This window comes from Ruditapes philippinarum, unplaced genomic scaffold, assembly GCF_026571515.1.
Source record: "Ruditapes philippinarum isolate M1 unplaced genomic scaffold, ASM2657151v2 ctg5850_1_1_1_1, whole genome shotgun sequence".
Taxonomy (NCBI): Eukaryota; Metazoa; Mollusca; class Bivalvia; order Venerida; family Veneridae; genus Ruditapes; species Ruditapes philippinarum.
Genome location: NW_026865711.1, coordinates 34,702 through 50,101, shown reverse-complemented (window position 1 = coordinate 50,101; position 15,400 = coordinate 34,702). Strand labels below are relative to the sequence as shown.

Here is a 15,400-nt window from a genome sequence, read left to right as displayed (position 1 = left end):
ACTGTATTTATAGGAAAAAAATCCTCTATATATTTGTCTATTATGCCCATAACTTGTGAAGAAATTGGTAATTACTGGTTAGTTATCCAGGAAAGCTGGTTTGGTGGATCATTTACTGAGATATGACCAAAGAATGTGTAAAAATTGATAAAAACAAACAGTATAATACTAAAAGATATTAATGAAGTTGAGGGATATTTTGTGGCACATTGTGTATATATAATTGTATCATAGTTTGGAGACATTTCTGTTGAAAATGTGTCAGGGTTAAATCGTATACATGCACAGTGCGTTAAACTGGAGTGCGGGTATTAGTTACCCGCACTCCAGAGCATGCCCATTGATTGGCTCATTTTTGCTGGGGTTTACATATTGTGACGACAGAGAAAGGGAAAGCGACAGAAATGTCATATTCAGATGTTTGTTCATTGGTTCATTTTTGCCGGGGTTTCATATTGTGACAACAGGGAACGTGCTTTTATGTTTGACTATGATACAAAAGAGAAAGAACACCAAAACACTCGGCAATCTGATAAATACTCGGGGGGGCTACCCCCCCTCGTACAAATCAGATAGCCTCGTGTTTCGGTGCTCTTTCTATTACTTATATAATGAGTTGAAAATTTCAAATTTACTGTTCAATTAGTACAATGTCACCCCAATCTGATTAAAAATCAGCTCTAAATAACGTTCTTCTTTCAGATTCTGATATTCTCATTCATGTTCGTTTTATAATTTTTCACATAAAAAAAAAAAGTTTTTAAATTGTTTTTTTCTTCCCGTTAAGCACAATGTGCTCAAGGTGAGCTATTGTAGTTACCCTGTGTTCCGGTTACCCAGTGTTCCGGTTAGCCAGTGTTCCGATTACCCTGTGTTCCAGTTACCCTGTGTTCCGGTTACCCTGTGTTCCGGTTACCCTGTGTTCCAGTTACCCTGTGTTCCGGTTACCCTGTGTTCCGGTTACCCTGTGTTCCGGTTACCCTGTGTTCCGGTTACCCTGTGTTCCAGTTACCCTGTGTTCCGGTTACCCTGTGTTCCAGTTACCCAGTGTTCCAGTTACCCTGTGTTCCAGTTACCCAGTGTTCCGGTTACCCAGTGTTCCGTTCGTTACCCTGTTTCCAGTTACCCTGTCCAGTTACCAGTGTTCCGGTTACCCTGTGTTCCAGTTACCCAGTGTTCCAGTTACCCAGTGTTCCGGTTACCCTGTGTTCAGGTTACCCTGTGTTCAGGTTACCCTGTGTTCCGGTTACCCTGTGTTCCGATTACCCTGTGTTCCGGTTACCCTGTGTTCCGGTTACCCTGTGTTCCAGTTACCATGTGTTCCAGTTACCCTGTGTTCCAGTTACCCTGTGTTCCGGTTACCCTGTGTTCTGGTTACCCTGTGTTCCGGTTACCCTGTGTTCTGGTTACCCTGTGTTCCGGTTACCCTGTGTTCCGGTTACCCTGTGTTCCGGTTACCCTGTGTTCCGGTTACCCTGTGTTCCGGTTACCCTGTGTTCTGGTTACCCTGTGTTCCAGTTACCCTGTGTTCCAGTTACCCTGTGTTCAAAGTTTCAGATCATTCCGGAACATACCATCTGATGATGGTATATAGGCTAACTAGTAATGTGTCCATAACTGTCTGAGGACACAGATGCCCCCACATATCACTGTCAAGTGTACTGACGTACAGAAGGACAATACGGCAGAGGGACAGACTAAGGAAATTCTACATAACTCCCCCAACCCCAAGTGGTTGAGGGCATAAAAACAACATCCAATGCTGGCATCTTGATTTTTTCCCAATATCAAGAATTTCAAATCTCAATTTTTCATCCTATAGTATGCTTAAATGAAAATAAAAGCAAACAAACCCCGAGATGCACAACTACATATTCTGACTAACGGTCCTGTAAAGTTTTATGACCAGAGGTCAATTAGTTTTTGAGACACAAGTTGAAAATTGCTAATTCATACTACGGTAAGTCAAGGGCAATAACTCTTAACAAAACTGAATTAATCCACAAGCAAAGCCCCAGGTGCGCAGCTTTACATGCCGATCAACTCTCGAGATCTTGTCTGGCTTACAGACACTTAGGGTGTGGAGCTTAAAACACCAAATTAAAAATCCAAATTTTAAAAGGCGTTTTAAGCTCCTGTGGTCTGGCTTAAGCACTTTTAGTTGTTGTACACATGACATAACAGTTTGGAAGTGTTTTTTTTATAAATTAATGGCAATTACTCTACAAATCTAAACAAATATATCAGCAAACTACGGAAGCGTCCTGGTGCCAATTTAACATGTTCTATAGCAAGCGCCCATTTGAATACTGCAGAGCTAAAAATAAAGATAAGCATTTGGAAACATCAAACTAGGTCACGAAATCTAGTCCATGTAAACCATACCATCAGGTGAGCAATTAGGGGCATAATCCCGACCCCCTTTTTCAGTATTTTCCAAAACAATTGCGGTGTAAATTTAATTGGATACGTTCGATTTCTTTTGATTTACCAAAACCCAAAATAGCTGTAACAAAGGCGTTAAATAGTTGGCACCTAACACTATAGGTTTAAGGGTTATAGAAGATAGACTTACTGTAATGTTTTCCCGCCAAAAAAATCTAGCATCGGCTAATGTCGTAATAAATCGGTCATTTCCGAAACGTTATTTTTCACAATTCAATTATTTTTTAGTGCATTGTCAATAAAAGATTTAATTGATTGTTAATAATCTAATACCCAAAATTTAAAAAAAAATCTAACGTTCCGGAAATAACCGATTTGCTACGACATTGACCGATGTTCCGGGGAAATTCAAGGCTTGGGTGTACCAACACAATCTACTACCCAGACTCGTTTGGCCAATGATGGTTAACGATATTCCAACCAGTACAGTAGAGAAGCTGGAGCGGACTGTCAGCAAGCACCTAAGAAGATGGTTAGGCTTGCCTCCATCCTTCACCAACATAGCTCAAGCCGGTGCTAGGGGGCGTGAGGGATGTTGCACTTATTCATTATCCCTCATGTACAGACTCAATCAAACCGAGTCTGCAATTCTTATGTTATTTTGTTGTGATTAATGCTTCCGAGGGATCACTTTGTTTCCAGAATTTTTTAATTCTCTACAGCAAGACAGCAAAGCTACAGATGCCCATCAACTCTATTGTAGAGGAATTCAAAGTTGCTAAGACCAGACTTCTGCTAACGCTGAGAGATTCCAAAGACGAGAAGATCAGCGGCGCTGGCATCGAGGTTAGGACTGGGCGAAAGTGGTCAGTGAGTCGTGCGGTGGAGCTTGCAGAGAGCAGTCTCAAGCACCAAGACATTGTGGGTATGACAAACATAGGAAAAGAAGGACTAGGCACCAGGAAGCACCAAAGATGGGAGACTTCAACACAGCAGGAAAGAAGATCCCTAGTACAGACCGAGATCAGGAAAGAAGCAGAGCAGGAAAGAATGTCAAGGGCAGTCCAGCTAGGACCACAGGGAAACTGGACAAGATGGCAGGTTCCAGAAAGGAAATTATCCTGGCAAGAGATCTGGCAGTACGAGCCACTCAGACTGAGTTTCCTGTTTTGTTCTATCTACGACATGCTCCCATCTCCTACCAACCTGTACCAGTGGAAGCTGATTGACGACCCGGCATGTCCATTGTGTGGTTCACCAGGATCACTCAAACATGTACTCTCATCATGCCCCACAGCCCTATCTCAGGGGCGCTACAGATGGCGTCATGACCAGGTCCTGTCTGAGGTAGCCCATGTCCTTGAGACCGAAAGGAAGAAAGAGAGACCGAGGCCAAACCAGAACCGCTACATCGGGTTCCTGAAGGAGGGAGAACAAGTACCCAAGTCAGCCCCAGCATCGACCGGAATCCTGAATGAATCCAGGTCATGGGAAATGAAGGCTGACCTAAAGGAACAACTACAGTTCCCCCAGGAAATCGCCCAGACTACCCTCCGGCCAGACATTGTGATATGGTCCAGAAATCCTAAACGAGTGGTGCTGGTTGAGCTGACAGTCCCATGGGAGGAACGCATTGAAGAATCCCACGAGCTCAAGAGGTCCAAGTACGAAGACTTGGCCCAATCCTGCAAGTCCAACGGCTGGAACACTCAGGTCTTCCCGATTGAGGTCGGATGTCGTGGCTTCCCATCACAATCAGTGTGGAGGATGCTCGGAGCATTGGGCATCAAAGGAGCGGCACGAAAGCGCACAGTCCATGCTCTGGGGAGAACAGCCGAAAGAGCGTCCAGTTGGCTATGGATGCTCCGTAGCAAACATGAATGGCAGCCAAGGTAGACGGGGTAGGGCCTGATCAACCCTACTTGCTCCACCATCCCGAGGGTGTCCCGAGTGTAAATGGAGCGAAACACCTGCAGACGGATGGTAACTCGGCTGATGACGTCTACCTTCAGCAGGACATCTGTTATTCAACTTTAGAAATTTTTGACCGGGAAAACATTGGATCATTAAGAGGCTAAGAGCCTCACCAATGTTTCTGGTTTTAGTACAAATGTAGATCTACCCGTGTAAATATCCCAAGGTAATTAAAATTATCAACAGTTTCTATTTTTTCGTTATTGTAAGTCCAACAATCATCATGTTTAATAGGACCTCTTTTTATAACTAAAAATGTGTCATCATGCCACGGATGCCCCCGCATGCAGCCAAAATTTCAGATGTTATAATATTTAGTTCCAAATTTGTTTGCACAAATTATTTTTTTCATTTTAAGTTAAAAGCCCTTAAAACTTTTCAATGTTAACACAAACCATTTTCATACAATGTTCAAGGCACTGAAATTATTCAGTCTAAACCTTTTGAAAATAGCATATTTCATATTTGTAGCCAAAATAATGGCTACATACATTTCAGTGCTCATTTCAGTGCTGGAACTGAAAGTTCAAAATTTTTCCAACATTCAAGAAAGATAAGTTTGTCCAAAATCATTGAACCACGACCAAATTCAAACTTAAACTGCTTATTCCTAAGATGTATCTAATAATTATTATTTTCAAAGTGAAAGGGACATAACTCTGCCAAAAAATCATCGAACCATGACCAAATTCCAACTTGACCTGCCCATTCCTTTGACATATCCATATGTCAAATTTGAGTTGTTGGGTAGATAATGAACAGAAACTGTAAATTTCATATTATTTTCAAAGTGAAAGGGGCATTACTCTGCCAAAAATCATTGAACCATGACCAAATTCCAACTTGGCCTGGGCTTTCCAAAAACATATCCATATGTCAAATTTGAGTTGAATGTGTTGTACCGTTGGGGAGATAATAAACAGAAACTGAAAATTTCATATTATTTTCAAAGTGAAAGGGGCATAACTCTGCCAAAAATCATTGAACCATGACCAAATTCGAACTTGACCTGTATTTTCTCACGACATATCCATATGTCAAATTTGAGTTGAATGCGTTGTACCGTTGGGGAGATAATGAACGGAAACTGAAAATGTCATATTATTTTCAAAGTAAAAGGGGCATAACTCTGCCAAAAATCATCGAACCATGACCAAATTCGAACTTGACCTGTATTTTCTCATGACATATCCATATGTCAAATTTGAGTTGAATGTGTGCAACTGTTACTAAGATAATGAACGGAAACTGATGATGACGGAATGACAGAATGACGGAATGACAGAAGGACGGAACAGGGTAACACGATATGCCCCGGCCATTACATGGCGGGGGCATAAAAACAATAATGTTCGTCCAGACCCCTATTACAATATGTATAAAGCAAGTGCAGGCTATTTTATAGGTCGCTAACAGTATCGCTTAAAATATTCATGTCGTCTGCAAATTACAAAAGTATGAAAATTGTATCATCTAGTGACAAGCCGCTATCATGTTTTTCTTGCAAAAATAGTTCAAAGTCATCAATAAATTAGGAGAAAGTCAAAAGGGACAAAACCTCAACTTCTGCACATTCGAAGAATTCCGAACATAAATTACAGAGACAATAATGAAAGGAGGTAACCCTTAAAAGGGCTGTTGGTGCCAAGAAAAGAGCTTGCTTTACAAGCCGTCTATCTGTGCTCAAGGCTCACTCACCCTAGCACACCATCCTCGTCGTCTCAGCCGCATTGTAGGGCCACTCCCCTCGGCTTTAGTCGGGGGACAATGGCAACTGGTAGTCGAAGACATTCGGAACTGCCTCGGCTATTATCTATAATAGTCCTTATCCGAAGACTGACGGAAATGGCCGAGTAGTTGCGATTGAGTCGAAGACGAAGTAGTAGCCCCGAGAACGGGAAGGCATTTTAAAGTTTTATATCCGTTAGCCGCAAATCTTCTGCCGATGCCCTGTGCCTTCTCAGCGACGTCATGTTCGGAGGGAAAATGAGAAGTTTACGTACGTGTGTGTGTTTTAAAGTTTATTTATACTGGGCGCCGGATATACCATATGTCCCAGACCAATGAAACTATCGGTCCATGTTACGTCGCTGGTCGTAGAGTCGCTGGTCGTAGAGACGCTACGGAGGACTGATCAGTTTAATTGCCTCTATATACCGCTGATCTTAGAGCCGCAACGGAGGACTTAGTTTAATCTCCTCCATACGTCGCTGATCGTAGAGGTCCTCTCAAGCTGACTGTCGTCGTAGAGATATTTACAACAGGACCAAATTCTTCTCATCGTACAACAGAGGAAGAACACCTCTTCTTGGAGGTAACAGCATCTTTATAGAGCCTCACCCTTCGCCGTAAGTTAGGTCACACCCTTCGTCGTAAGTTAGGCCACAACCTTCGCCGTAAGTTAGGCCACACCCTTCACCGTAAGATAGGTCTGGTGCACGCCGCGGGATTGTTAGAGTGGTTACGTACGTCACAATGATCATTTTTTTATCTTTATAAATAGGCACAATAACTCCGCAAGACAATTCACCTGGAAAATATACGAAATTTAGAATATCATTAAACATTTCAACCAAATGAGAATGGAGTATATCATAGCATTCTATAAAATATACGTTTATAAAATTATCCATGCCACAGGCTTTATTCTTCTTTAATTTTTTAATAATAAAATTCCACTTCAGCAGAAGTAATTGGCTTATCTAGCTCATCAAAGCTACAAGAATTTGTTACAAAATTATAGTCTGAACAAAAATCCTCAGCTTACGTAAACTTGAAAAAGTATTATAAATATCTTCAATAGACAATGTGTTACTATCCTTATTTTTTTTTTCGAAAAAAAAAGCCACAAGTTCCGACGTTTAGAATGATACAGCTTTTCAATATTTCTTATCTTATTTGCTTTAAAAATTCGCCTTTCCTTTACAGTAACTATTCGTAAACCAGCTTTTCAATATTTCTTATTTTATTTTATTTATAAAATCGCCTTTTTTTTAAAAATTATTTTAAACAGCTTTTCAATATAAATTTCTTATTTATTTGCTTAAGGTATTACCATCCTAATGCATTACCTCCGCCTTGAAGAGTATTCAAATAGGCTATAACTACTGTTAACAACATTGAAAATGAAGGCCGTGGGTTCAATCCCCAAAAGGGTCAACTATTGTTTCTTTCTTTTTTTCTTTTAACATTATTTATGTATCTCTCATGTCCCATTTGGAAAGAAAAAAGTGTTTAATTTTGATTTTTTAATTTACATAGGTATTTATTGGATAAATTATGCTAAATCTAGTAATAATCTGGTACCTGATATTTTCAAAGTGTAATAAAATCAAAACTAGACAGTAAAAGAATTTCATATTTTACAAGATCAACCAATATACTTCTTAAAAAATTTAGGGAAACTTTGAAAACAAGCACTCATTTGGGTAAATTTTAAGGATTTTTTAAATTAGACTCCCTTAGTAGGAAAATGGCCAGACACATGGTAAAATGGGTGGGGTAGGGTAATATTTTTATACAGATTTCATAAATTTTAAGTAGAAGCAGTAATTTTACTTATGTGGATTGTTAGCTGAATTGTACTATTTGTTTCTTACTAAAAATTAATGGGAAAACATTTTTCATTAGAATGTTATTGCAGATTATTTAAAGGTTCCTCATTTCTAAAAAAAAGGGGCCCTCATAACATCCTAGCTTGAGTTCAGAAAAGTGGCCATAACTTGATTTCCGTGCGGTAAACTTTGTTTAAACTTTGCATACAGGTGTACTTTATAATTAAGGTATATATCTGACCTATGATGTCAATTTTTTAGTTCCTTATAGTGCCCATTAGGGTCGTAATACCTTAAAAACTCGCCTTTACTTTTAACCATCATTTTATACCTTCGTTTTAATCTCAACATACCAGTTTTATTTTCTTCACTTTTTTAATCTACAAAAAAGAGATATAGCATAAAAAAACTCACATTTAGCCTGACGACTTTCATTATCAAACCAATCGGCTTTTATCAAGATCTAAATCTAGCATTGAATTTTTTTGTTGGATCTATTATTGTAAATTTCTTTTTTAAAAAATGCAACCTCATTTATTCGGCTCCATTGTTCCATCCACGCTGAGGTATTGTGAGATACGAACAACAATAAACAATTGTTTATAAAAGGCTTACTGAAACTTTTAAAGATTTAATTTAAAAATTTCATTTTTGTGCCCCTTCATTCGTGCGTTAATTCTTTTGTTGTGTCGCATGTAGCTCTAAAAGTGCTTGAGCTATTGTGATGTTAATCAGCATGTGAAGTTTTGCAACTGGTGTTTCGCATGTAGATTAATTCAGTATCGTCAAAGTAATTGCCCTTGATTTAGTAAAAAAAAATGGCTTTTTTCACTTTGTGTCACGCACAGCTCGAAAAGTATTTGAATCTATATATAGTCATGAAACTTTACAAAAATGTTGATTATCATTTGAAGTGATGCACCTGGAGTTTTGCATGTAGATTAAAACAATTTTGTCAGAGTTTTAAACTAGCTGTTTTGTTAATTTTTGTAGTTATATGTTTGTATATATGTCACAGGGTGAGAAAAATGTGCAGCCTGACCGGGACTCGAACCCGGGATCTTCGGAATACCGTTCCGCGGCTCTACCGACTGAGCTGTCCGGCCACTAACACATCTTCTCCCCTAAATAGTGAACAGTTCTGAACCGTGACATACTCCCCTGCGATATTGAAATTCGTCCTCGAATTTCACAGAGTAACAGAGCAATGTAAATTAAACTTTGAGCTATATCAGTCACGGGCCCCACGTTGGGCGCCAAATGTCACAGGGTGAGAAAAATGTGCAGCCTGACCGGGACTCGAACCCGGGACCCTCGGAATACCGTTCCGCGGCTCTACCGACTGAGCTATCCGGCCACTTACACATCTTCTCCCCTAAATAGTGAACAGTTCTGAACCGTGACATATATGTTCAGCTCTTCATGTACATTGAAGGAAATAAAGTATCTACATTTGTAGTTGTGCGCCTGAAAGTTTCTTGTGTTTAATCAGAATTTGCAGAGTAAGTGCCCTTGACCACAAAAAAGAATGCCATTGAAAGTGTCAAAATGTTGTGTAATGTGTGTTTGTGCTAGAATCAACAAACTTTACATAATTATGGAGGGTGATTTATGCCAAAATTACATCTTGCTTTCTTACGTTACATCGTGCTTTCTAACTTGTACATCGTGCTTTCTAACCTGTACATTATGCATTCTGACATATACATCTTGCATTCTGACTTTTACATGTTGCTTTCTTACATGCACATTATGCTTTCTGCTGTGTGCGACTTGCTTAATTCTATGTTGATGTCGTTATTTAACGATCAATTATTATTCATTTGTTGATCTGGTATATCAATTCAATAAATTAACCTGCAACTGTTTGTATTTGGGTCTATTTACTCAGCTTGAATGACGAACGTCATAAGGTAGAATGCGCATAGCCGAAAGCCGAATGCAGCAAGCATAATACAACGCGACATCTGGTGTAATAATATGTGACACCCAAATTATGCTAACAGGTGGCGCTACAGTTATATTCTCGGTAAAGTCCGTATTGCGGTTCGAATTCAGTTTACCAAGTTACGTCCCTTTGTTTTAAAATTTCCATTTGCACTCATGGAAAAAATATACAAAACGATATAACCAATTTCTATATTTATTAATGAAACTCTGTAGGTCAAATTATATTTACAGCTAACAATGACAAGTTGCACATTTCCAAATCAATGGTTTAAGAATTTATTTTTATTCATCAACAAAATAATTATGAAATAGAACAGTTGTTCGACATTGTTCAAAGTGTTTTGGCCATAAAAAACTTCTTATTAAAATATTTTTTGACATGGCTTATTTCCAATACCTGTGACCATCCACACGTTAGATTTTTTAAATTCAACTTGTCAAAAAAATGTCTTTTTTCACTAAGTTGAAATTATTCACTATATTACGATGCTTTATGAATACGGCCCAGGCTGATTCTGAGAAAAAAAAAAATGTCAAAACTGTCTAGTCTGTCAGACTAGACAGTTTTGCCTTTTTTTTTCATTTGCAGCGGCACGGGCTACCTCTCTTCATTTGAATTTTTATATCACAGGTACCCTCTCATTTTTTAACACATACGTACCCACAAGGTACGACATATGCTTTTATTTGGGTTAACCGTTAAGTATGTAATATTTACATAAAAGTAAGAAATATTTCATACCTATTTAACGATTAACGCAAATAAAAGCATATGTTGTGCCATGAGGGTACGCTGCAAAACCGAAAGTATGGTGTTTTTATGAATTTTACATTTTTTTTTTGACAATATACTGCCATTTGTCCGAAGATGATATGTAAATGAACATATTAAATATGTATGATGCATATATAATCAAGCCCACGGTTCATTGCAGCCCGAAAAGTATGTCGAGGTGATGGGCGAAGCAAGACATGTCGATTTTTTGTAGCTTATTGTGAAGTTGCAGTACACGAAAAACGGGCACATGACAAATCAGCACATAGATAAAACATTCTAGTGTTCCGTGGTATATATCTTTTGTACCTGTCAAACCCCCTTTCCTTATTACATTGAAATTTTACTGGATTGTTATCCATCGCTGGTTTGTTTTTAGCAGAGAATAACCTGTGCATGTGTAAAGAGGGTGCCGTTTGAGCAGATTTCGCAAAGAAGGTACCGATATAGATATGCACCGTGGTGTAGCTTTAGGACGAATGATTTCATAATATTATTTGATGTGTACATAAAAACAAAATGTACAAAAATGGTCCCAAGAAATGGTTATAAAATGAATATTGCATGTTTGGCTGAAGATGCCTTTTTAGTAGTTTTCTTTAAAAAATGAAAAAAAAAGTTTATTAATATCTTCTATGACAAACAATTCATTTGATTTTATAACCATTTCTTGGGACATTTTTTGTACATTTTGTTTTTATGTACTCATCAATTAATATTATGAAATCATTCGCCCTAAAGCTAAACTCTCACAGATTGACAGACTAGACAGTTTTGCCTTTTTTTTCTTTTTTTCTCAGAATCAGCTGATTTTGGCAGCAGTTCCTTCAGTTTAGCTGACACTGTGAACAAGAACCTGGGGCCATAAAGCATCTTAGTGAATAATTTCAACTTAGTGAAAAAAGACATTTTTGACAAGTTGATTTTAAAAAATCTAACGTGTGTACAAAATTAGTTTGAAAATAGGCAAGAAAATGTCCTAATTAATAGAAACACATTAAAAATGTTTGGAAGATCACAGGTATTGGAAATAAGCCATGTCAGAAAATATTTTAATAAGAAATTTTTTATGGCCAAAACACTTTGAACAATGTCGAACAACTGTTCTATTTTATAATTATTTTGTTGATGAATAAAAATAAATTCTTAAACCATTGATTTGGAAATGTGCAACTTGTCATTGTCAGCTGTAAATATAATTTGACCTACAGAGTTTCATTAATAAATATAGAAATTGGTTAAATCGTTTTGTATATTTTTTCCATGAGTGCAAATGGAAATTTTAAAACAAAGGGACGTAACTTGGTAAACTGAATCCGAACCGCAATACGGACTTTACCGAGAATATAACTGTAGCGCCACCTGTTAGCATAATTTTGGTGTCACATATTATTACACCAGATGTCGCGTTGTATTATGCTTGCTGCATTCGGCTTTCGGCTATGCGCATTCTACCTTATGACATTCGTCATTCAAGCTGAGTAAATAGACCCAAATACAAACAGTTGCAGGTTAATTTATTGAATTAATATACCAGATCAACAAATGAATAATAATTGATCGTTAAATAACGACATCAACATAAAAGTAAGCAAGTCGCACACAGCAGAAAGCATAATGTGCATGTAAGAAAGCAACATGTAAAAGTCAGAATGCAAGATGTATATGTCAGAATGCATAATGTACAGGTTAGAAAGCACGATGTACAAGTTAGAAAGCACGATGTAACGTAAGAAAGCAAGATGTAATTTTGGCATAAATCACCCTCCATACATAATGCTGATCTACATGTGAAGCTGTGCACCTTGGGTTTTGCGTGTGGATTATTTCAGATTTGAAAGAGTAATTGCCTTTGACTATATGTATAAATTTACAATTTTCAAATTGTGTGACGCATAGTATTTGACCTTAATTTTATAATCATGACATGTTTTGATTTAACTAAAACTGAAGATGTTTATCGGAATAGATGCTAAGAAATGTAAATTTTTATATCGACCGTTACATAGAAAATTTAACTTCTGTCTTATTTTTAACTTTACTTACATGCGTTCGTTATAGTTCATGCCTAACAAAAAAATGTTTGTTTCCAGTGAGTCTGTGACATGGTTTTAAAAAATAGGGCAGGTAGGTAGGCATTTTTTTACGCAGTGATCTCCCTTTATCAGTACAATCTACCAAGGGAGGTAATCACTGTGAGAGAAGTTTGCCATATCCAGTGATCTCCCTTTATCAGTACAATCTGGTGGTACCGTACAATCTACCAAGGGAGATAATCACTGTGAGGAGTTTGCCCAATTAGTTTGGTTCCATGCCTACTATTCTGCGATTGATGAAAAGGTTGCAGTTTACTTTCGCTTTAATGAAAATGGAAAGCATTTATGATGGGCGGATACAGAACATGGTTTCTTGGGGGCGGCGGGGGGGGGGGGTGCTGGCATATGGGTGGAAGATTTTGACAAAAGTAATGCTACAAGCGAAAATTGTGCATGTTTGAAGATTGGGCCAATATCTTGTTCATGTGACAAAAAAAAATGAAATTGGTGTGTTTTATAGCTCATCTTATGAGTGGCAATGTACTTTGCTTATATATGTGTATTAATGTTTTTGTAAATATTCAGATGATATCGATTTAAGAATCATTTATATATAATTGGGTGGGCCTGGGAGGGGTGTCCCCTCCCATAAATTGAAAAAAAAATATGAGATTGAAAATGGTATTATTTCCTTGACTTTCTAGTGCTGTTTATCATTATGGTACCTTTCGGATTGGAACATCACATTGTATTTTGTATAGGTTAGTGTTTGCAGGGTATCCTTTCAAATAGAATTCCCCTGGTGTTTCAGTATTAAAGATCCTGTAACACATTATTTTTATGGTTTTATATACAAATTATGATGCTCAAATTAAGATGTATCGATATTGTAAGTTTCAAAAAACATTATTTATAAAGATATTACCGAATTTAATATTTCATGTAAATAAAGGGAGGTAATTAGAATTTAGTTTTCTATAAATTCTAAGTCAATTTTTCCAATAAGAAATGAATGCATATAATTTAATGATTACCTTAAAGATGTACACATATTTGCAATACATTTTTACATATTCTTCCATGTTTGAAAATTGACAAATTTGCATAATTACATACATATATAATTCAATGAAGAGTGGTATGCAATCTCAATAAATTTTATTACAAAACATACAGGATCTTTAAGCATTTACAAAATAACAGCACACTTACCAAATGTATGCGCGAGTGTTGATCAATTTACTCATCAGAATAATAGGTGCATGATGTTCCAAAGTAAAGTGAATATTAAAATACTGCCTTTCTATTGTACAAAAAAAATTCAAACACTAATATTCAATAAGAATTTTATCCATCAATGAATCCATTCAAGCACAGATATACATACAATACTAATTGAACTCCATGACTCAAGATACTAAAGAGGTCGGTACAATTTAAATTTAATTTAAGAAAAATATAACTGCCATAAAAAGTTATTAAAGCAAATAACCAATCATTTCATCTTAATAAAAAACGTAGTAAAACCAGAGACATAGATAAAAGAGATAGGTAACTTCCTAGCCAGTTAAAATATCACGCGCGTGCCTGCTAAACTTAAAACTTGTAGCACGTATATTAACTACGTACCTAGTAAAACTTATTAACTAGATTAACTATAATACATTTTCTGAAAGCTTATGCATTTGTCTATGGCTGCAGGTAAAAATATTTACAGTACCCATTTAAATAAATGATACATCAATTTTTAAAGAGAACTACTTAATAATTCTTGTTACAAAACTATTCATGGAAAAAAAAAACTGGCTCAGTGGGTATGTTCTGCTATGTTTTTCCAAGTGAAAGGTATGGAAAGTTACCAATATTATAACATGCAGCAATAGATAGTGATTTACCTTTCAATTGGTATATAATAATAAAGGATCAAATGTACATCCATTAAGTTTTATTTGCTACAAAATGCCTATTTTTTTACTTTTTGATAGGCATGAGTGATGTTTCAATGGAGTATATATAATAGTAGCTGCTTAATTATCTCTGTTATCTATGTCTCTGGTAAAACTACCGGTAGTTATAAAAACGCGATATACAATCTTTATAAAACTCGCCATCTTTTTAATTTGCAAAAAATAATTTTCAATTTCTAATTTTAGGGCTTTTGCAAAGAAAATGGATAAGATAAAAAGATAGTAAAATATGGTGCACAATGTAACACATCTATTTGCCACTATCTGTGAAATAACTTCATTAGACCCCCCCCCCCCCCCCCCTTTGGAAAGTAATAAACCAATCAATTATGTAGTTATGAAGCCCGGGCATGAATCCGCCACTGTTTATACATTTTTACCCCCACCCCACCCCTCCATATAACATTTCAATTAACATTTAACCAGAGACATAAATAGTAAGATATCGTAATTTGTTTTGACACGGTCTCTAATTGTCAATTACATGGATCCATGTACAGTACTGTACAGTAGTTTTATTAGTCATGTATATATTTCAGCACGGATTTGTAAATCCGTGATTTGAGTAAGACTTTCTCTGCAGTCGGAAAGACCCATGCTTGAAAATACAAAACAATAACAACAAAATATATCTTATTTAGACTTTGCCCGAGGGTTAATTCGAAAGCGAAAATATAAACATGTTTTGATCGTATCATAGCTGCATGCAGTAAAATGTCACATGACTAAAATCGACCAGTGGATGCTTTGATTCACCTG

At 36.9% G+C, this 15,400-nt stretch overlaps 2 protein-coding genes across 2 annotated transcripts; both read left to right on the top strand.

Moving 5' to 3' along the window:
• The first annotated feature begins 122 nt into the window (after positions 1 to 122).
• On the top strand, positions 123 to 1,594 carry LOC132730053 (uncharacterized). The gene is made up of 2 exons (XM_060715902.1): positions 123 to 137; positions 788 to 1,594. Exons 1-2 carry the CDS (start codon positions 123 to 125, stop codon positions 1,592 to 1,594), a joined length of 822 nt encoding a protein of 273 aa, XP_060571885.1.
• A 1,532-nt stretch (positions 1,595 to 3,126) lies between these two features.
• Positions 3,127 to 4,281, top strand: LOC132730052 (uncharacterized). The gene has a single exon (XM_060715901.1). The coding sequence runs from the start codon at positions 3,127 to 3,129 to the stop codon at positions 4,279 to 4,281; it is 1,155 nt and encodes a 384-aa protein (XP_060571884.1).
• Positions 4,282 to 15,400: the final 11,119 nt, after the last annotated feature.

Coding starts and splice junctions, on each gene's coding strand:
- LOC132730052 (XM_060715901.1), top strand. CDS start 3,127: ATGCCCATCAACTCTATTGTAGAGGAATTCAAAGTTGCTAAGACCAGA.